Source organism: Balaenoptera borealis (assembly GCF_965194805.1).
Source record: "Balaenoptera borealis genome assembly, chromosome: 5".
Lineage (NCBI taxonomy): Eukaryota > Metazoa > Chordata > Mammalia > Artiodactyla > Balaenopteridae > Balaenoptera > Balaenoptera borealis.
This window is the reverse complement of record NC_138862.1, coordinates 49,366,231-49,387,987: the sequence shown is the minus strand read 5'-3', so window position 1 is coordinate 49,387,987 and position 21,757 is coordinate 49,366,231. Positions and strand designations below refer to the sequence as shown.

Here is a 21,757-nt window from a genome sequence, read left to right as displayed (position 1 = left end):
GTTCTGTTCTTTAATTTGTCTGAAGTTGTAACTTGAAATTAATCTATTTAGGATGTTCGGGAAACTTGCTAGGATTCAGAGTGATACTGGGTGAGAATAACCAATTCATCATCTCAGTCATCCCTTAACGTTCAGTAGGACCAACCTGGCTTGGGAAGGAACCTGTTAGTTAAACACATCTTAGCAGAAATTCTGCCTAAGCTATGTGTCCTTCTCTAGAACTGAAGACTAAATGCCAAAATGTGATTCCTGGGTAAAGAACCCTGTGATAAGCCAGCTTTGGGCTATTTGCAACAGTGAAAATTTTCTAGTAGCACCTATAGCCTTGCATATAAGGATGACCCACTATTTTTATTAATAAGTGGTTTTGGAACCAGTGAAATTTTTAATGTTTTTCTCTCTCTCTTTCGTTTCTTAAGCTTCGTATTATAAGAAAAAAGAAGGTGAGAGAGTAGAATAAACCCTCATGTGCTCTTCACCCAGCTTTAGTAGTTATCCACACATGGTCAATCGTGGGATTTTTTTTTTAATTTTTAAAAAATTTTTATTGAAATATAGTTGATTTACAATGTTAGTTTCAGGTGTTAAGCAAAGTGATTCAGTTATTCATTTATTCATTCATCCATTCACTCTTTTTTAGATTCTTTTCCATTATAGGTTATTACAAGATATTGAGTGTAGTTCCCTGTGCTATACAGTAGGTCCTTGTTGGTTATCTATGGTCAGTTGTATTTTATGTGTACTGTCACTCACTCCCTTACTTCCCCCTCCCTTCAGTTATTTTGAAGCCAAGTCCTAAGCATCATTTTATTCATATATTTAAAAACTAAGTGTTAATTGGGCCTCTGGTCTTCTAGTGTAGCACTACTCAAAATGTGTGGTCCATAAAAGATAAGTGCAAAGATGGAGAGTAGGCATGTAGAAGCTGTCATGGCAATTTGATATTGTGACATTTTCATTGTGTTTAACAAAAATCTCTCTCTAATAGATTGGGGAAAGAAAAAAACTGGCTCTTCATCATAGAGAGTTTAAGAAGCACTGTTCTAGTTGGTATAGCAGGAATTGAGTATATTGTTCTTGATTAAGCTCCCATGTCTCTTTTAATATAAGGTATATTGTTTACCAGTCTCACAAAGGACAGTATGAGGTTCTTTGGGGTACTGTTTTGAGTTCTTCCAGTGATCTCATGGGTGTAAGAAAAATAGCAGTATTTGTTAACTACTGAATCAGAAGATGATCAACCAGCTAAAATCCTTGGCCCTTGTATCAACTTTAACTTTGTCATTTTGTTGATAATTTAAGTTTTTAATTTAAAATAGCATACTAGAATCTGTGTCCTCATTCTTCAGAAACAGCCCTTATCTCTTTTTCTGTTTTACTGGTTTAAACACCTGTGCTCTCTTAGGTCTGTGGAAAGACTTTCATCTACAAGCACGGTCTAAAATTACACCAGAGTCTCCATCAATCACAAAAGCAGTTCCAGTGTGAACTATGCGTTAAGTCATTTGTTACCAAACGGAGTCTTCAGGAACATATGAGTATTCACACAGGTAATGAGAAACTTATATTGACATAGTTACATGTTATATACTATTAATTTACTAGTATATTGATTCTGCTGTAAGATGACTGTATGTGTGCAGTTTTTTATTAATGAGAGTAAAGGTTTTCTTGTTTTTTTGTGTGTTTTTTTTTTGAGAGTAAAGTTTAAAAGTTGTTCTTATATCTAGTTTTAGAGCTATCTTACTTGTGTAAAAATTTTGTTTCAGTCAGTGCAGAAAAATGTGTACTGAGTATTAAATCCAGGCACCTAAAGAAATGGTCTTGCTTTTAAAAAGTTAAGCAATAGACAGATGTAACTGTCAACATGGTATTTGGCTTATAATTTTATTAGAACTTTTAGTCCACGTATACTTATTTTCATGTGTTTAAAGCAGTTACGTGGAAAATGGCCGATGAAGGGTAGATAATCTGCTCTTGAACTTGTATACAACTCTACACTGTTATAATCCAGATGATCATGCAAGCCTATCACATTCTGTGGGTAGTAGTAGTAGCCTCGCTAGTACTCTAGTTGAGAGAAAATAGGGATTTTGACATAGTTTGTTGTTCTTAGAAGGTGGATGCCAAATGTTATAGCTTCCGTGCCCACTTGATACAGTAACTTCTGAAATACAACGTAAAGCATTCTGTTGGAAGAGCACCTGATTGCTGGATTTGTGACGTGGTTTTTATTTTTTATAGGAGAGTCCAAGTACCTTTGCTCAGTTTGTGGAAAGTCTTTTCACAGGGGCTCTGGGCTCAGCAAGCACCTAAAGAAACACCAGCCAAAGCCTGAAGTTCGAGGCTATCATTGTACTCAGTAAGTATTTAATATGTGAACCATTCAACTAATTTCCTTGTGTTCTTACTCAGTTTATTTGTAAGTTGTTTCAAAAGAAAATATTTGAGGTGACTATAGTTGATAACACTGTATAATATGATTGAATTTTGCTAAGAGAGTAGAAACTTGAATATTCATATGTAATTATATGTGCACACACATACGTATATATATCTGAGGTGACGGATGTGTTAACAAATGGGAGGATTCCTTTCACAATGTATACATATACTGAATCACCACATTGTACACTTTAAATATCTCACAATTTTATTTGTCAGTTACACCTCAGTAAAACTGAAAAAGAATACTTGAAGATAATATTAAACTGTTATTTGTTTACTCTTGATTTTAATCAGTTTGTTTTTGTCTAGATGTTCCTAATTATTTATGTAACAGTTTTATTTAGACACAAATTTCATACCATACAAATCACTCATTTTAAATGATTTAAAGAAGTTGTTCAAATGTGCAACCAGTTCTTTCCTACAGTAGGGACTGTAGGAAAGAAGGGTCCCTTGGTGCCAGCCAGAGATTCTTCCTAGGCAGTTCCTCGGAAGTACTGGGCCCTCTGCTCGTTTCTCCCTTCTTCAGATTCCTTTTTCCCTCTTTTCATTTTCCAAAGCCTCCTGAAATCTTTTTTATAATTGAAGTAAAGTTCATATAACATAACATTCATCATTTTAAAGTGTTCAATTTAGTGGCTTTTAGTACATTCACAGTGTTGTGCAAGCATCACCACTAATTCCAGAATGCCTTCAATACTCAGCCAGGCAGTTTACAATTCTGCCTTGGTCTTCTCTTTCTGTTTGTGCAGAGTCAGCCATTGGTGAGAGTATAGAGCCTTTTCAGGTCTTTTCTGAGCATGTGCCCAGCACTGGGCAGATATTTGGACTTCTAGATTCCTGGGAATATGTGAGAGTTTTTCAAAGCTCTTATTCCTCAAAACATCTCAGTCTCCAGCCTTTTCCTCCCAGGCTTTTGGTTTGGATGTTGTTTGCACCGAACTGCTGTTCCTTGCCTCAGCAGCTGTGGCTGATACATTTGCCTGTAAGTGTTTCCAGCCATCTACTCCCCTCTCCCCCCGACCCCTCCCCGAGTCTTCAGCCCTGGAAGAGTTAGGGTAAATACAAGCAAGCCCTTTGAGGGGCAACTTCAAGGAGTCACCAGATAGCTCAAAACTACAGTTCTGTGAGAATAAGTTCCTCTGGTACTAGGAACCCATAGCAGAAATGCAGTCTGTCTACTGAGCTGAGGAGCCCGGGGATGGGGCCAGGGTAAGTTGAAATGCCACAAAGCTCTCTTACCAAGATTCAGCAATTTTTTTCTTGATTAAGTATTTACCTGGTCACTGTAAACTTTTAATTAGTTTCCAGAGGTCCAATAAAATTGATTCTGACAGTTTTTGCCCATTTGTTTACTGCTTTCACATAGGGATGGGCTTTTGGAGTTACCTACTCTGCCCTATATGCTGATGTCACTCTATAATCAGTCTTATTTTAAAACAAAGATAGTTTATTATTCATACATTTTTAGTTGCAAGTATAAGAAAACCCAATTTAAACTGACTTGAGGGCTTCCCTGGTGGCTTAGTGGTTGAGAACCCGCCTGCCAATGCAGGGGACATGGGTTCGAGCCCTGGTCCGGGAAGATCCCACATGCTGCGGAGCAACTAAGCCTGTGCGCCACAACTACTGAGCCTGCGCTCTGGAGCCCATGAGCCACAACTGCTGAGCCCACGTGCCACAATTACTGAACTCTGCGTGCCTAGAGCCCATGCTCCACAACAAGAGAAGCCACCACAATGAGAAGCCTGCACACCGCAAAAAAGTAGTAGTCCCACCGCAACAAGGAGAAAGCCTGCGTGCAGCAACGAAGACTCAACACAGGCAATAATAAAAACAAATAAATAAATTTATTTTAAAAAATTAAAAAATAAACTAACTTGAATGAAAGTCGAGTCTAGGAGTCTGAATGGTTTAATGTAAACTGGTTTCAGATTCATTAGCACTTGATGTCTCTGAGAACTCCGTATGGACAAGGCAGTGGCAATGATTTCAGCCTCACATCCTTGCAACTCCCAAATTGTCAAGCTGCTTTTCTCGTAGTTCCTATAAAGGCCCTGAGGTTCACTACCATTGGATCTGGTTAAGGCATTTGGTTTTCTGTGAATCAATCACTGTGGCTAAGAGAATGCTGTGCTCTGATTGACCTAGGCCTAAGTCAGTTGCTCCATCCTTATGGTCAAGAGTGAGGCCTACTTCCAGCAGATGGACAGAGACTGGGAGTGGGTGAACAGGGATGTAAAAAGGGGGAGATCAGATGGGGCTGAGGAGGAGACAGAAAATAATAACACCTATGATAACCTTTGGGAGCTGTGCAGGATTCTTTCTAAAATGTTTCTAGTACTCTGAAGCTAAAAGAACTTAAGATCCTGCAGCCTTGAAGCAAGATTGGAATAGTAAGAGTTGTTTTTGTTTTAAATTGGGATCATCTTGTGGAGTTCTAGAAACCCAAGAATATACTGATTTCTTGGAAACTTCTTTTAAAAGAATAAGATGATGCAGTTGGGTGAATGAACTTTGTTATTGCAGATGTGAAAAAAGTTTCTTTGAAGCTAGAGATCTTCGCCAGCACATGAACAAACATCTTGGTGTGAAGCCATTCCAGTGCCAATTTTGTGATAAGTGCTATAGTTGGAAGAAAGATTGGTATTCCCATGTGAAGTCTCACTCTGTCACTGAGCCTTACAGGTGGGTAAATCTGAGGAGGATCTGAACTTGAGATATAAATGTACTTGGATTAATTATTATGGGTTCTGGTGCTTTGGAAAAAATAATTTGGGTTTTTCCTTTATTTTAGGTGTAATATATGTGGCAAAGAATTTTATGAAAAGGCATTGTTCAGAAGGCATGTAAAGAAAGCTACCCATGGAAAAAAAGGAAGAGCGAAGCAAAACCTGGAACGGGTGTGTGAACAATGTGGAAGAAAATTCACTCAGCTGAGAGAGTATAGGAGACACATGAACAACCATGGAGGTAACTATACTTCATATAGTTTTATATATATATAACTTTCAATAGACTAAAAGCCAGTCCAGTGGTGATTCTCCTTTTACCATTCCTCTTGCCTATTATCTCGCTTTCCTTAATAAGAGATTAATCCCATATTGTGGAAGATTTATTCAAGTGATAGAGGTTATCCTGAACCTGACTATCTAATTGTTGTATAGATAGACAGATTCCTGTTTTAGTGAGCTTAATATTCTATATCAATATTTTTATGCTGGAATGGACTACTTGAAGCTTCTGGTTTTTTTATCCTAGGATTATAGGATTGCTGTGAAGGCTAAAAGAGACTATTCACAGAATCTCAGGATTGTCTCTCAGTAACTTCTATCAATGGGAACATCTTTAGAGAGATTATATCCAGAATCTATTTTATTCTAAGAGAAACCATTCGGTCCTAATTAAAAGGTCGCCATAGTCAAGATAGAAAGGTTTATGGGCTACTGTACTTAAAAGAAAAGCATTATTTATCAGGAAGCTGTAATATATTTTGGTACTTGGACCTCACCACACATACACCTCTCTTCTCTTTTTTTTTAATAGGAGTTAAGCCATTTGAGTGCTTAACGTGTGGAGTAGCTTGGGCTGATGCCCGATCTCTAAAACGCCACGTCAGAACACATACAGGTGAACGGCCCTATGTCTGTCCCGTATGTAGTGAAGCCTACATAGATGCTCGAACACTCCGTAAACATATGACTAAATTCCACAGAGATTATGTGCCTTGCAAAATTATGCTGGAAAAAGATACCCTTCAGTTTCATAACCAAGGAACTCAAGTGGAGCATGCTGTTAGCATCTTAACAGCAGATATGCAGGAACAAGAAAACAGCGGTCCTCAAGAACTTGAAACTGTGGTAGTGACAGGAGAAACTATGGAAGCTCTCGAAGCTGTTGCAGCTACTGAAGAATGTCCGTCAGTATCTACACTTTCTGACCAAAGTATTATGCAAGTGGTTAACTATGTGTTAGCACAACAGCAAGGACAGAAGCTATCTGAAGTTGCAGAAGCTATTCAAACTGTTGAAGTAGAGGTGGCCCATATTTCAGAAACAGAGTGAATGTAGTAATGGAGATGAACAGAAGGGACATCTCACATAAATTGAACTCACAGAACATTTGTTTACAGTGCTATGTGGCTGTCCGCCTAGAGTTTGTATGTCAAGGCTCTGGGCTGTTTTGGTGGTGTTTTAACATTTCTAAACGGTTTGTCTGGCTAATGGGTTCTGTAGAAAAGTCCATTTACTGTAAAGAAATTGAAAACAAATCTATTTGATGGCAGTGGATTATCATGGTATACTTTTTATGAATTAATGTTTATAAAGAACTGTACTAAATAAATTAAAAACCGTACAGTTTCATTTGTATTTTGACATTATTATATACTTTGAGTTTAAAAGGCTGTACTAATTGGCTTTTCTTCTCTTTTATTCTCAAAATATAGAGGTTCTGTGATTTCATTTGCCTTGTTTATGGATTAAAAATTCTAATATAAAACATTTTAGTGCGATACATAAGTATATTACATTTTTTTAAATGCTTCAAATCTGTGATTCTTGACTTACTATTTATTTTAACCCCTTATAAAGTCAGGGATTCTTTATTTTAAAGCACTTAATGAGTTACATGTTGTAATCAAGTTTGCACAGTGTACTTAATCTATATGGGGAACCCTTAAATGAATAGCTGATTTATTAAAATGCATGAAATGCCTATTAAAGCCTTACTCTACTATCCTTCAAGGCAAGTAAATTGACCATGAGCAAAGAACACTATTATTAAACTCTGTTGATGGGAAATTTCTCCTTGATAGCATAAGATAATAAATGGGAAAAAAGAAGTTAAAACTAGGTTTGGTATGTTTGCAGCTTTTGTATCATGTTTAATTGTTCAATTTTGTTGAAAAACTGCAGTTTAGAAGTAGGATAGCGATATAGATATCTGCAGTGGTCCTGTGGATACCATGTAATTGTCAAGTAATTTCAGAATATTGAAAATTCTTCAGCCCTCATTACAGTATACTAGTTAAAGAAATTGATTATGGCCCACCAAATTGTTAAAAGTAAATTCTTTTTAAAAGTTGCCTGAGAGTTAGATTAATTTGTATGTTTGATTTTGAAATTCCCACCTCTTTAAGCTATCCAGTTTTCTCGTTTTTCAAAATAACCACGGGGAGATGCCACATTTCTCTCCTGGGAAACTACCACTCAAGCTGTAATTGTTAAAATTAAACTTCTAAGTATTAGAAGCTAATATAAGTTGTAAAATTAAGATACAAGCAAATCACATGTAAGTCATTCCTAAAGCACAAGAAAAGAATGTGCCTTGATGTACATATATTATTAAGATGCTTATTCCAGTTTACTTTAAAAGTGGCTTAAAAGATGGAGAATAAATGTGATGCCATGCATGCATTATACCTGTATATGTAATATTTGCATTTGCAAATTTCCCATTGTTTCAATAGCTGTGTGGCTGACTTTCAGTTTTAAGTGGATTAACATACAGTCTATAACTTTATAATGGCTGCTTGTTTATCATATCTTTCAGTTAGTGAAAATGTATTTCAACCTGACAAAAATTTGGAATTGTGTTTTTATGTTCCCTTGTCACCATGGTTATTAGATTTAGTTAATTGTATAAGACCCATTAATGTATGTCATAAATATGTAAATAAAAGACGTTGAATCTTGTTTAAAGCATAAGCTTTGGAGTTGAACTTGTCACTGTTTTCAGCTCATAAATCAGGTGCTGTTATTTGATATGTTATTGTGAGTTAATCCGTTTTTAAAGGGGAGGGGAATTGAACACATTAAAAAATAAGCATTGACGGAACACATAATACTATTAAGACTTATTACACTTAATCTTTTTTTTTTTTTTTTTTTTTTATTTATTTATTTATTTATTTTTAGCTGTGTTGGGTCTTTGTTTCTGTGCGAGGGCTTTCTCTAGTTGCGGCAAGCGGGGGCCACTCTTCATCGCGGTGCGCGGGCCTCTCACTGTCGCGGCCTCTCTTGTTGCGGAGCACAGGCTCCAGACGCGCAGGTATTACACTTAACTGTACTACTTTTAATTTTGTGGTTAGATTAACTGCCATCTTTGGATAATTTAAATGTGTTTAGAGAATTACATAAATTACATGTAGAAATAAGTGTTAAGGTTCCAAAAATTCAGTTTTATATTTCCATGGGGAAAATTCTCTATTTCGTTTATAGTAATTCAATTTTAGAAGCACACATTGATTTGTTGTTGTCAGATGACTTCCTTCCTGATTAAATCTGCTTGTTACTGCTGTTTTATTAAAAGCCATTGGTTGTTTACATAATTTCACAAGGTTACCTAAACTGATAAATTTAGAGTTAATCCAGACCTTCAGTGTCTTGTCTTTTTCTAAAAAAAATAGCTTTGACGTAAACCGTGCATGATGCTTCCCACTCATAATTGAATCAGGACATTTAAACCTATAATCTTCATGGAGGTTCCTAAACAGGAGTTTTACATCTGTTTGGAAAATAAAAACAGTCTTTGTCTCCCTTGATCTTACAAATTTATCAGTTATAGTTTGTAAAGGCTTGGAGCAAAGATGCATAGATAACTTGTTTAATTATTTTAAATATACCAGTCTTATAGTCTATTATCTGAAGTTTTGAAGTTGAATACTGCTGTTTATTGGATTTCTCCAGAGTTTTATAAATGTTAAGAGTATAAGCGCATCTCCAGTAGGGCCTTATCTTTGGAATCCTGCGCCACCTGCCTACGTTGAAAAAGGGTCCTCCCAGATCAGTTTTATGTTTGCTTTTGTTAAGATTGTTCCAAGAGTATCAATGGCTAGGTACTGTTTTCATATTAATTTCTCAAACTCTGGTTTCCTAGACCAGCAACTGTAAATTTGAACTTTAGATCAGTGTGAGAACAAGGTCATTGTTCTAAATCTTAAAGGGAGGCTGTTTGCCCACCTCGTGCCCAGTCTGGGACAGACAAATATCTTTGCCTGGGTTGGTGAATGGAGTTTTTTTCTGGCTTGTTCTTTCACCGAAGGTGTAAGCTCTTCAGTGGTTCCAACCCAGCTTTGTGTGGAATTCTTAGTTCTAATCTATGTGGACCTAAATCCTGATCTCTTGTCACTTCTGGACTTTCAAAAGCCAACGCCTTTGAAACTGGCAGTCCCATCTATCACAAGGCTACTACAGTTCCAACTCAGTTTCCTCTGATTCGGGGACCCTAGGACATTCTGTTTCTTAAAGTCTTAGTACTACGATTTTCTTTTTTTTTTTTAATTTTTATTTATTTGGCTGCGCCAGGTCTTGGTTGCGGCCTGCAGGCTCTTAGTTGCAGCATGCATGTGGGATCTAGTTCCCTGACTAGGGATTGAACCCAGGCCCCCTGCATTGGGAGCGTGGAGTCTTAACCACTGGACCACCAGGGAAGTCCCACTATGATTTCAAAGGAGTTTGTTTTAGCAGAGATGTATGGGTATTCTAGTCTTTTCCAAATCCTGGAAAACAAATAGTGTTGTTTCTTTAAATATTTTTCTCCTCTGATTACTTTTCTTCTTTATTTCTAAGAGAAAGTTTTATTTCTTCCCTCAATACCTGTCTCATTCTCTCCTTTTTCTCCATTCCTGATAACCTTCTGGGAGTTGCTCAACTTCATCTTTAACTGTTTTTTTAATTGAATTATCTATTGAATTCATTTTAAAATTTATATTTCTTATACTAGCATTTCCACTTAGTTCTTCGTAGGTGCTTATTCCTGCTTCTCTTTTCCATTCTTCTTTCCTTATCTTGTTGATTGGATTTATTGTGCTCATTTGAATTCTTACTGTGTTCTGTGTGCTCTACAAAAAACATTACTTTCTGTGAATATACCACAACTTGACCTTTCTACCACTGATGGATGTTTGGGTTATTTTCAGTTTGGGGTTATGAAGAATGCTGCAAGGCCCATTTTTATCCTCTTGGTATATATATGAACATGCATTTCTGTTGGGTGCATAACTAAGTGGAATTTGAGTCATCTGGATTTGTGGATGTTCAACTTAAGCAGATAATACCAAAATATTTTCCGAAGAGACTGTGCCATTTTACATTCATCAGTGCTGGTTGCTTCACATGCTTGCCAAGTACTGTTGGTCTTATTACTTAGCGCTCTGCAAGGTCTTCTAGTACAATATTAAATAGCTGTTGTGTTTGCCATCTTTGTCTTTTTCCAATCTCAGAGTGAAAATCTGAGATTCACATGGTGGGGTAGATGGCTTCACGATGGGGGCTTATTGCCAGAAAAAAACAACCATGTGATTAGAGGGTTGAAACTTTCTGTCCCACCCCCTGACCTCCAAGGTAGGGGAGAGAAGCTGAAGACTGAGTTCACTCACTATGGCCATTAATTCATTAATTTAACCAATTATGCACTGTATATAATGCAACTTCAACAAAAACTTGAAGAGGCTCAGAGAGCTTCCTGGTTGGTGAGCACATTGAGGTACTGGGTGGGTGGCGCACTCCAACTCCACAAGAACAGAAGCTCCAGCACCCCTCCCTCCCAGACCTTGCCCTATGGGTCTCTTCCACTTGGCTATCCCTGAGTTGTATCCTTTATAATAAAATTGTAACTATAGCACTTTAAGTGAGCTCTGTGAGTTGTTCTAGTGAATTATCAAAGGGGGGGCTCCGTAGAAGCCCCTAAATTTATAGTTGGCCAGGCAGAATTGCGGGTGGTTTGGGGATATCCAAGACCTGCTGCTAGCATCTGAAGTGGGTGCAGTCTTGTGGAACTGAGGCCTTAACTCATGGGGTATGTGCTAACTCTGGGAGTAATGTCAGAATTGAATTGTAGGACACCCAGCTGTCAGAGAATTGGTGCTGAAACATTCCATCCACGTAGAGGATTGGTCTGAATCGGAGTGTCAGAGATCAAGTGGGGTTAGAGGGGGTGATGTCCATGTGGGAGGTTAAGGCAACCTAGGCAATGGGTGGTTGGTTATATAGAGAGGATGAAATACGTAAACACTAAGGATATTGAAAGCCAGCATTTTTGCTGTCGGAGAAGGGCGTCACAAAGGTAGAAAGGGAGATGATGAAATATGAGGTATTGGTTAAACTGGTAGTTGTCAGACACGGAAATGCTGTGTATATGTATATATGTGTTTGTGTATACATGCATAGATTCTCAGGTTGTTTATTGAGATGGCCTGGGAGCAGTGATACCCACCAGAAGTGATTACACCTGGTACTAAGTATTGGTTTCTAAAAGCCATTCCCCAATGGAACAAACTAGGGCTTCTTGGGGAAATGGCTAATTTCAGGGCTGGGTCAGGAAAAGTACAAAATGAGCCTGGAAAATCTTCTGTCAGAAAGCAAGTAGATGCTCAAAGAATGATGGGGACATATCAACAGGGCACAGAAGTCCTCGAAGGGACTTCTACTGGCCAAACCATGGCAAATTGAGTGAGCATAATAATAATGATAGTAACAGATTATACACCATCAAATAAAATAGGAAACCATAAGTCCACTATCAGGAGTCCTTAAAACCATCCCCAGGTTCAGTGATTCACCATGAGCACTCACAGGAACCAGCACATACACATATACTCAAGGCTCTGATTTATTCCTGAGAATGGATATAAAACAAAATCAGTGATGGGAAAAGGCATATGAGGCAAAGTCCAGAGGAAACAAGCGTAAGTTTCCAAGAACCCCAGTGGAGCCATGCTTAATTCCTCCAGCAATGAGTTGTGACGACACACGTGTGAAGTGTTATCTATCAGCAGGCTCATTAGAGACTCAGAGCCCAAAGTTTTTACTGGTGCTGGTCACATAGGCACCCTCTGCATAGCACATTCCAAAATTCCAGACTCCCGGAAGGAAAGCAGTTGTTCAGCGTAAACCACATTGTTTGCATAAGGAGTTTAAGCACAGGGAGCCACACTTTTTAGGAAAGGTTTTGTATCAGTGTAGGGAACTGTTTACCGTCAAGTTTCCAGATGCCAGCCAAAGGTCAAACTTTGGCCTTAACAGTCCTCTTAGCAGGACTCTTTAAGGCTCAGACCTGCTATATTAACTCTTTTCTTCACAAACAGTAATACAAATAAATGAAAGAATAAATTGAGGGACTTCCCTGGTGGCGCAGTGGGTAAGACTCCCCTCCCAATGCAGGGGGCCCGGGTTCGATCCCTGGTCACAGAAGTAGCTCCCACATACCTGCCGCAACCAAGAGTTTGCATGCTACAACTAAGGAGCCCGCCTGCTGCAACTAAGACCCAGCGCAACCAAATAAATAAATAAATATTTTAAAAAAAATAATAGAAAAGTTGAAGAGGAGCAGGACATTTCCATAGTTCCCCCCACAAAATACTTATTAATATTACAAAGGAGAAAAGAGAAACTTCATGGGGGACAAGTCTGACAGACACCTTAATCAAGTAATCAAAGTGATCATGGTCAGTAATAGGATAAATCAAAATTGTGTACCACTTATATAGAATGCAATTAGAAGAATATAACATCATGTGATATTTCTGTCAAAAATGCATAACTTTAATCATGAGGAAGCATTAGACAATCCCAAATTGAGGGATATTCTACCACGTAACTGGCCTGTGATACTCAAAAGTGTCAAGGTCACACACACACACACACACACACAAAGACTGAAGAACTGTACCAGACTAAAGATGACTAACCAGTCATGACAACAATGCAGTACATGATTCTGAACCAGATTATTTTGCTGTAAGGCAATTGGTGAAACTTGAAAGCGGTGAAAAGATTAGATGGTGGTATCCTATCAATGTTAATTTCCTGACTGTATGCAGTTATGTAAAAGAATGTGCCTATTTATAAGAACACTTAATTCAGATGTGATGTGGCATCAGATTGACAAGTTACTCTCAAATGTCTCAAAAATTATTCTACTTGTAATATTTCTGTAAGCTTGAGATTGTTTCAAGATAAAATTATCTTTTAAATGAGTTGGAGGATTGACTTCTGGTACGACAGATGAGGCACTCTGCTGATATGTTTCCCAACGAAACTGTAAAATTGTGAAAACAAAAACAACCATTTAAGGGGTCTGGAAATAGTCCTAAGGGCCAACAGCAAATGAGAAACATCTATTCAAGAAGAATCTATGAGAATTCATTAAGAAAGGCAAGAGTCTGTGGTATTTGCATATGATATCACTTATATGTGGAATCTAAAATATGACACAAATGAACTTATCTACGAAACAGAAAAAGACTCACAGACATAGAGAACAGACTTGTGGTTGCCAAGGGGGAGGAGAGGTGGAGGAGGGAGAGTGGTAGTTAGGGATAGTATATATAGGATGGATAAACAACAAGGTCCTACTGTGTAGCACAGGGAACTATATTCAATATCTTGTAATAAACCATAATGGAAAAGAATATGAAAGAGAATGTATATATGTATGTATAACTGAATCACTTTGCTGTGCAGTAGAAATGAATACAGCATTGTAAATCAACTATACTTCAATAAAATAAATTTTTTAAAAAGTGTCGGTGGTATTTTTTTTTTAATATTTATTTATTTATATATATTTGGTTGCACCAGGTCCTGGTTGCGGCAGGTGGGCTCCTTAGTTGTGGCATGCATGTGGGATCTAGTTCCCTGACCAGGGATCGAACCCGACCCCCCTGCATTGGGAGCACGGAGTCTTAACCACTGCACCACCAGGGAAGTCCTGCGCCTGTGGTATTTGAACAAAGACCACTCCTTCCCTTCCCTGTTTCAGCTCAGTAAGGTGGCAACGCCACGCCAGACTGCTGCATCCTAGAATACCAGGCTCCCTCTCCCATCAGCTCCCGGTTGCAGAGTGGTCCTCCCAGGAAGTCCAGGCCGTCAGTCTTTCTCATCCTTTTCCCAGCTACTTGTTGCTGAGATAAGGCCTGAGCAAGTGTGGTTGAGAGGTTCCTTCTCAACCAGGAAGGAACCTCTGGGGGTTCCTTCTTCCACCCAGCCCCGACCTGTGGAACAGAGGTTCTACGTTGGGCAAAGTGAGCCGAGAAGACAGAGGCCCTGCCCGCCCTTGTCTCTGTTCATGAACTGGCGGTTCCGTGACAGGAGAGGCAGGCCGAGAAGACCTCAGGCTGCAGCCACCTCTTGGCCAAGAACTCAGCTTGCACAGAAGGGGTGTCACTCAGAAACTTGCCATGGTCTTCACCTCCAGTTCCAGAATCCTGGCAGAGACTGTCTGGAAGTAGAAGCAGACTGCCGAAAGCTCCTAATCTCTTCCCAAAGGGCTGACTGCATTTGCAACTGAGTCTGAGGATATTGAGGCCTAAGGGGTCCTCTCAAGCACAGTGGGTGGCAGTTAAGGCAAGAGGCAATTGAGAGGAGATTCAAGATATAGGATAAATTGTAGGCCTGCTGGTTTGTAGGAGAGAACTAGGGAAAAAGACAGCTGAGGGGAACCCTCCTGGAATCAGAATGAATATCAAACACTGACCTCAGGAATTATCATTGCAGGGACTTCCCTGGTGGTCCAATGGGTAAGAATCCGTCTTGCAACGCAGGGGACGAGGGTTTGATCCCTGGTCGGGGAACTAAGATCCCACATGATGCAGGGCAGCTAAGCCCACGCACCACAACTACTGAGCCACATCTAGAGAGCCCACGTGCTATAGAGCCCATGCACCATAACTAGAGAGAAGCCCACGCACCGCAACTACTGAGCCCATGGGCCACATCTAGAGAGCCCACGCACCACACTAGAGAGAATCCTGCACACTGCGACAAAGAGCCCTCGTGCTGCAAGTAAGACTCGATGCAGCCAATAAATAAATAAATAAATAAATTTTTTGAAAAAAAGGAAATTATTATTGCAAAGGAACCAGAGTTTGACTGGATTAGCTAGTTTGAACACCAAATTATTGCTCTAATAATCTAATCCCAGGGTATTATTCAAAACAAATGAGCAATTAGCCAGCAATTAATGGAGTTTAACAGCTCAGTGTGATCATGGAAACAGAGGAAGAGAACAGTACTAAAATAATTGTCATCCCAAGGTGACTGTTGGCGTACTGAGAAAAATCAGAGGCTTAGACTATCGGAGGGAAAATAGACTTCACTAAAATAATCCAGCCAGTCACTAAACAAACAAACAAGCAAAAAACAATAACCAAGCCTTGGGAAGGGTGAGGGGCATGGGATCAGTACCCCGACTTTCTACAATATATTATCTAAAACATCTAGTTTCCAACAAAAAATTACAAAGTATGCAAAGAAGCAGGAAAGTATTCCCCGTACACTGGGGGAAAAGTAGGCAACAGAAACTGCCTGTGAGAGTAACCACCTGACAGATTTAAAGAAACAGAACTAAAGAAAGCCACTGTCCTAGTCTGTTTGGGCTGTCATAACAAAATACCACAGGCTGGGTGGCTTAAACAACAGAAATTTATTTCTCACAGTTCTGGAGACTGGTAAGTCCAAAATCAAGGTGCTGGCAAGGTAGGTTTCATTCTGAGTCCTCTTCTCTTGGCTTGTAGGTGGCCGCCGTTTTGCTGTGTGCTCCCATGACCTCTTCTAGAAAGAATATTCTGGTATCTCATCTTATGAGGACAGTTTTTCTATCTGATCAGGACCTCACCCTTATGATCTCATTTAACTGTAGTTACTTCCTTTGAGGCCCCATGTCCAACTACAGGCACACTGGGAGTTAGGGATTCAACATATGAATTTGGGTCGGGGCGGGGGTAGAGGGGACACAGACATTCAGTCCATAGCAACAGTGACTAAACAAGCAAAGGAAGGTGTACATATATCACATCAAATAGAGAATAAAGAAAAAGGAAAAAAAGAACCAAATAAAATGATTTGAAAAGTAAAATAACTAAAACAAAGGAACTTCAAGATAATTGGACAGAGATCATGCAAACCAAAGAACAGAGAGGAAAAAGAATGAAGAAAATGAAGAGCCTCAGAGAAATGTGGGACATAATAAAATGTACTAATGTATACATACATAATAGGAGTACCAGAAGGAGAGAAGAGAGAGAAAGAAGCAGAAAAAAAATTTTTTTTGAAGAAATAATGATTGAAAACTTCCAACATTTATTGAAAAATAATAACCTACACATCCAGGAAGCTTCATGAACTCAAATCAGAATAAACAGAAAGAGGGGACTTCCCTTGCAGTCCAGTGGTTAGGACTCCACGCTTCCACTGCAGGGGGCTCGGGTTCAATCACTGGTTGGGGAACTAATCCCCCAAGCTGTGCAGCGCAGCCAAAAAAAAAAAGAATAAACATAAAGAGATCCACAAACAGACTCATCATACTAAAAATGCTGAAAGTCAAAGACAAGGAGAAAAGTGTAAAAGCAGCAAGAGAAAAACAACTTGTCACTTACAAAGGCACCCCAGTAACAGATGACATCTCAGCAGAACAACGGAGGACAGAAGCAGTGAGATAACTTATTCGAAGTACTCAAAGGAATAAACTGTATACCAAGAACCTTACATCCAGAGAAGCTATGTTTCCAAAGTGAGGTTAAATACTTTACCAGATAAACAAAAACTGAGAGAATTTGTTGCTAACAGACCTGACTTTATAAGAAATACTTACAGGAAATTCTTTAGGCCAAAAGCAACTGAACTCAGATGGTAATTCAGATTCACATAAAAGAACAAGGAGCACCAGTAAAGGTAGTTATGAAATTTTTTTTTAATAAATTTATTTATTTTTGGCTGCGTTGGGTCTGGTCTTTGTTGCGGTGCGTGGGCTTCTCATTGTGGTGGCTTCTCTTCTTGCAGAGCACGGCTCTAGGCACGCGGGCTCAGTAGTTGTGGCTTGCGGGCTCTAGGTACGTGGGCTTCAGTAGTTGTGGCATGTGGGCTTAGTAGTTGTGGCTCGTGGGCTCTCGAGAGCAGGCTCAGTAGTTGTGGCGCACAGGCTTAGCTGCTCCGTGGCATGTGGGATCTTCCCGGACCAGGGCTCGAACCCGTGTCCCCATGCATTGGCAGGCGGATTCTTAACGACTGCACGACCAGGGAAGTCTGGTAGTTCTGAAATTATAGCAGGTTGTATGCACAATTATTCTCCTTTATTCCCTTAATTGATTTAACAAGCAGTTGTAATAAAGTAATGTGTAGAATGTATTACTGAGCCAATAACATATAGAAATGTAATATATGTGTAAAATATATGCCAATAACAACACAAAGGAGGTAAGAGCAAAAAGGTATTGGATAAGGGAGTGGCTATAGATGGTAAAGTAATAATTATAATAATGTATTGTCAGGGTTGTAACATTAATACATGTAACAGGTGTAACAGTTAGGACCACAGAAAGGGGGACAAAAGAACAGAATAGAGCTATATAGGATTAACCTTTCTATATATAACAAACTAAGCCAGTATAAATCTGAAGCTCATTCTGATAAGTTAAAGTGTATATGATAAACCCTAGAGCAATCACTAAAAACAAAAAAGAAAAAATCATTAAAGAACTTAAAATGCTACATTAGAAAATATTCACTCAATACAAAAGAAAGCAGTAAAGGAGGAATAGAGGAACAAACAAACAAACAAAAAACCCGACATATAGAAAACAAAAGTAAGGGTCTTCCCTGGTGGCGCAGTGGTTAAGAATCCGCCTGCCAATGCAGGGGACATGGGTTCGATCCCTGGTCCAGGAAGATCCTACATGCCACGGAGCAACTAAGACCGTGCACCACAACTACTGAGCCTGCGCTCTAGAGCCTGTGAACCACAACTACTGAGCCCGCGAGCCACAACTACTGAAGCCCGCGCGCCTAGAGCCTGTGCTCCACAATGAGAGAAGCCACCGCAATGAGAAGCCCGCGCACGGCAACGAAGAGCAGCCGCCACTCACCACAACTAGAGGAAGCCCACGTACAGCAGCGAAGACCCAATACAGCCAAAAATAAATAAATAAATAAATGTATATATAAAAAAAGAAAAAAAGTAAAATGGCATACAAAAATACAACTACATCAATAAAACATTAAATGCAAATAGACTGAACAATCCAATCAAAAGGCAGAGGTTGTCAGACAGAATTAAAAAAAAATAAAACCATGATCCAACTGTATGCTGTCTACAGGAGACACACTTTAGATTCAGAGATACAACTAGATTAAAAGTAAATGAATGGGGACTTCCCTGGTGGCACAGTGGTTAAGAATCCGCCTGCCAATGCAGGGGACACGGGTTCGAGCCCTGGTCCGGGAAGATCCCACATGCTGCGGAGCAGCTAACCCCATGCACAACATCACTGAGCCTGTGCCCTAGAGCCCACAAGCCACAACTACTGAGACTACATGCCACAACTACTAAAGCCCACGCGCCAAGAGCCTGTGCTCCGCAACAAGAGAAGCCACAGCAATAAGCCCATGCACCATAATAAAGAGTAGCCCCCACTCGCTGCAACTAGAGAAAGCCTGCGCGCAGCAATCAAGACCTAAAGCAGCCAAAAATAAATAAATAAATATCCCTGTATGAATGTGGATTTGCTATTTCTTCTGCTTTTAATTCTGGCAATTTTTGCTTTATACAGCTTGAAGCTATTATTAGTTGCATATCATATAGAATTGTTTTCCTGGTGAGTTGAACCTTTTATCATTATGAAAGGATAAAGTAAAGTGCCTCTGGTAATGCTCCTGGATTTAAGTCTATTTTGACTGAAATTAAAAGAGCTACATCAGTTTTTTTGGTATTCATGTGGTACATTTTACCATCCTATTGCTGTCAACCTGTTCATATCCTCATACTTAAGGTATGTCTCTTGTAAACAGTATATGGTTGTCTTTTTTTAAATTTTGGCCACTCCATGCAGCATGCAGGATCTTAGCTCCCTGACCAGGGATAGGACCCTTGCCACCTGCAGTGGAAGCATGGAGTCCTAACCACTGGACCACCAGGGAATTCCCTATGGTTGTCTTTATAAAAAAAAGGTCCAGGCCACCAATCTTTGTCTTTTCATGGGAATATTTAGTCCAGTTATAAAACATGACATAATTACTGACATATCTGCATGTAAATCTGCCATTTTAGTTTGCTTTGTTTTCAGTCCTGCCTGTTCTACATTTCTTTTCCTTTTCTGCCTTTTTATGGTTTATTTTTACTTATTTTTTTAAAAGTATTTATTTATTTATTTTGGCTGCACCAGGTCTTAGTTGTGGCGCGCAGGATCTTTAGTTGTGGTATGCAGGCTTCTTAGTTGCAGCATGCATGTGGGATCTAGTTCCCAGACCAGGAATCGAACCCGGGCCCACTTGCATTGGGAGCGTGGAGTCTTACCCACTGGACCACCAGGGAAGTCTCTACTTTTCTGCCTTTTTAAAACACTCCATTCCCCTCCTCCCGTTAGCTTGTGCGTTATATATTCTTTGAACTATTATTTTAGTAGTTAGCCTAGACATCACATTAAAGTTCTTGGCACAGTGTCTTCTACTTCACAGGCATCCACTTCATGAGCTGTAGGCCATGTAAGTTCAGATACATATCAACCCTTTCAACAGATGTGAAAACAGACAAAAGAGGCAGATTTATCAACTCCCACACCAATGGTACCCAATACAATTAGGCCTCATGTTGACCCCATTTCCCCTTGAAAACCCTCTGTGGATTTCTGTCATCATCTGCTTTCCTAAATTCTGGCTGGAGGTTTTTCTTAAACTTTAAAAGTTATCCTGTATATATTTGTCCATTATTTTTCCTCTTTAACATCTACCATTCTCCTAGGTACCTAAGTCCAGACCCCTAGTCATCTGGATGCTTCCATTTCTTCTATCATTGATTCAACCACTGAATTCCTTAGCAATGTCTCTGATCTGTTACTTCTATTACATTACCGCTAATTAACGTTAACATATTACTCTAAGATTTTATAAACTCATGCATGTAGTGTATTACCATTATCTTGGTTTCCTAGCTCCCATGCTGGCCCTGTTTTCCTTTCTGTCTTACACACATTACTTCCAGATTAATATCTGAAATTGCTCTTAATCTTGAAGCTTCTGAGTTTTCTAATGGCTCTATGTCCATAGCAAGGAAATCACAATAGGAGTGAAAGTAACTAACTCTGTATGTGAAGAGATCACTGTTATCAAAATCTTTCTCCATTTCAGCATGGTGGCACTACCAGCAGCCCTTATTTTAAGGGTTGGCACGGCAGACTTCCCTGGTGGTCCAGTGGTAAAGAATCTGCCTTCCAATGCAGGGGACGCGGGTTCGATCCTTGGTCAGGGAACTAAGATCCCACATGCCGAGGGGCAACTAAGCCCATGCGCGCCACAACTACTGAGCTCCCACACCTCAGTGAGAGAGCCTGTGTGCCGCAAACTACAGAGCCCACGCGCCACAACTAGAGAGAAGGCTGAGTGCTGACAACAACAAAAAAGATCCTGCATGCCTCAGTGGAGATCCTGCGTGCCGCAACTAAGACCCGATGCAGCCAAAAACATAAAGAATAAAAAAATAAAATTAAATAAATAAATATTAAAAAAATAAAAAGTTGGCACAGAATAGCAGCTGCTTCTTAAGTTCCTCTACTGGAGAAAGCAAGGACTGTAGTAAAATTCATACTTAAGATTCCCAGTTTTCTTCCTTGGAGCATCTCATAGTCAGTGCCCACTGTAGAATTCAAATGAGATAGAATGAGAAGAAACACCTGTTTAAAATTACCTGGGAAAGGGACATTTTCATCTCAAAGTGGACCTTTGAGAATATAACTACACTTAAATCCTGTTTTGGGAAACTTGTTGGTATGGTTATGTATGAAACTGTCTATACACAGATTAAATTAATATTCACACACAGCATTACGACAGTGTTGTTAGAATATTTGGGGGGTTTTATATCCAACTCAGTATTATTTATATTTATGGTTAAGAGACATACCTTGTGAATCTGAGTCAAACCACTGCTCACATCTTGTTTTTTTTTTAAAGAAAACTTTATTTTTTTAAAGAGCAGTTTTAGGTTCATGGCAAAACTGAGTGGAAAAGTACAGTGTTCCTATATACCCTCCTCCCCACGTGTACACCTTTTCATTCTCAATTGCATCTTCAGTTAGATTTGCTTTAATGATTTGCAAGTATTTTATCATCTAATTAGTCCTTGCTTCCTTTCCATATTACTTTCTTTGCAGTACTTGATGTAAGTGTCCTGCTACTTGTTTTGATCTCTTTTCCTTAAAGTCAGGATATAATAGATTATATATTCCATAAATACTTAGAAACTTTTTCTTTTCAGTCATGGTTACATGGGTAAATTCATAGTTTCTATTGATCTAACCAAGTTTTACATCAACTGTGGT

General features: G+C 39.2%; 2 protein-coding genes across 2 annotated transcripts in view; one reads left to right on the top strand and one right to left on the bottom strand.

Moving 5' to 3' along the window:
- ZBTB11 (zinc finger and BTB domain containing 11) overlaps positions 1–8,156 on the top strand; it is a 31,546-nt gene extending 23,390 nt beyond the window's left edge. The window contains exons 7-11 of the mRNA XM_082392067.1: positions 1,406–1,550; positions 2,245–2,362; positions 4,978–5,136; positions 5,246–5,421; positions 5,995–8,156. Coding sequence (XP_082248193.1) covers positions 1,406–1,550; positions 2,245–2,362; positions 4,978–5,136; positions 5,246–5,421; positions 5,995–6,512 — 1,116 coding nt within the window. The 3' untranslated portion in view covers positions 6,513–8,156. The remainder of the gene's footprint in view (positions 1–1,405; positions 1,551–2,244; positions 2,363–4,977; positions 5,137–5,245; positions 5,422–5,994) is intronic.
- A 164-nt stretch (positions 8,157–8,320) lies between these two features.
- Positions 8,321–21,757, bottom strand: part of PCNP (PEST proteolytic signal containing nuclear protein) — a 32,789-nt gene continuing 19,352 nt past the window's right edge. The window contains exon 5 of the mRNA XM_082392214.1: positions 8,321–17,480. Within this exon, the coding sequence (XP_082248340.1) occupies positions 17,447–17,480 (34 nt within the window). The 3' untranslated portion in view covers positions 8,321–17,446. The remainder of the gene's footprint in view (positions 17,481–21,757) is intronic.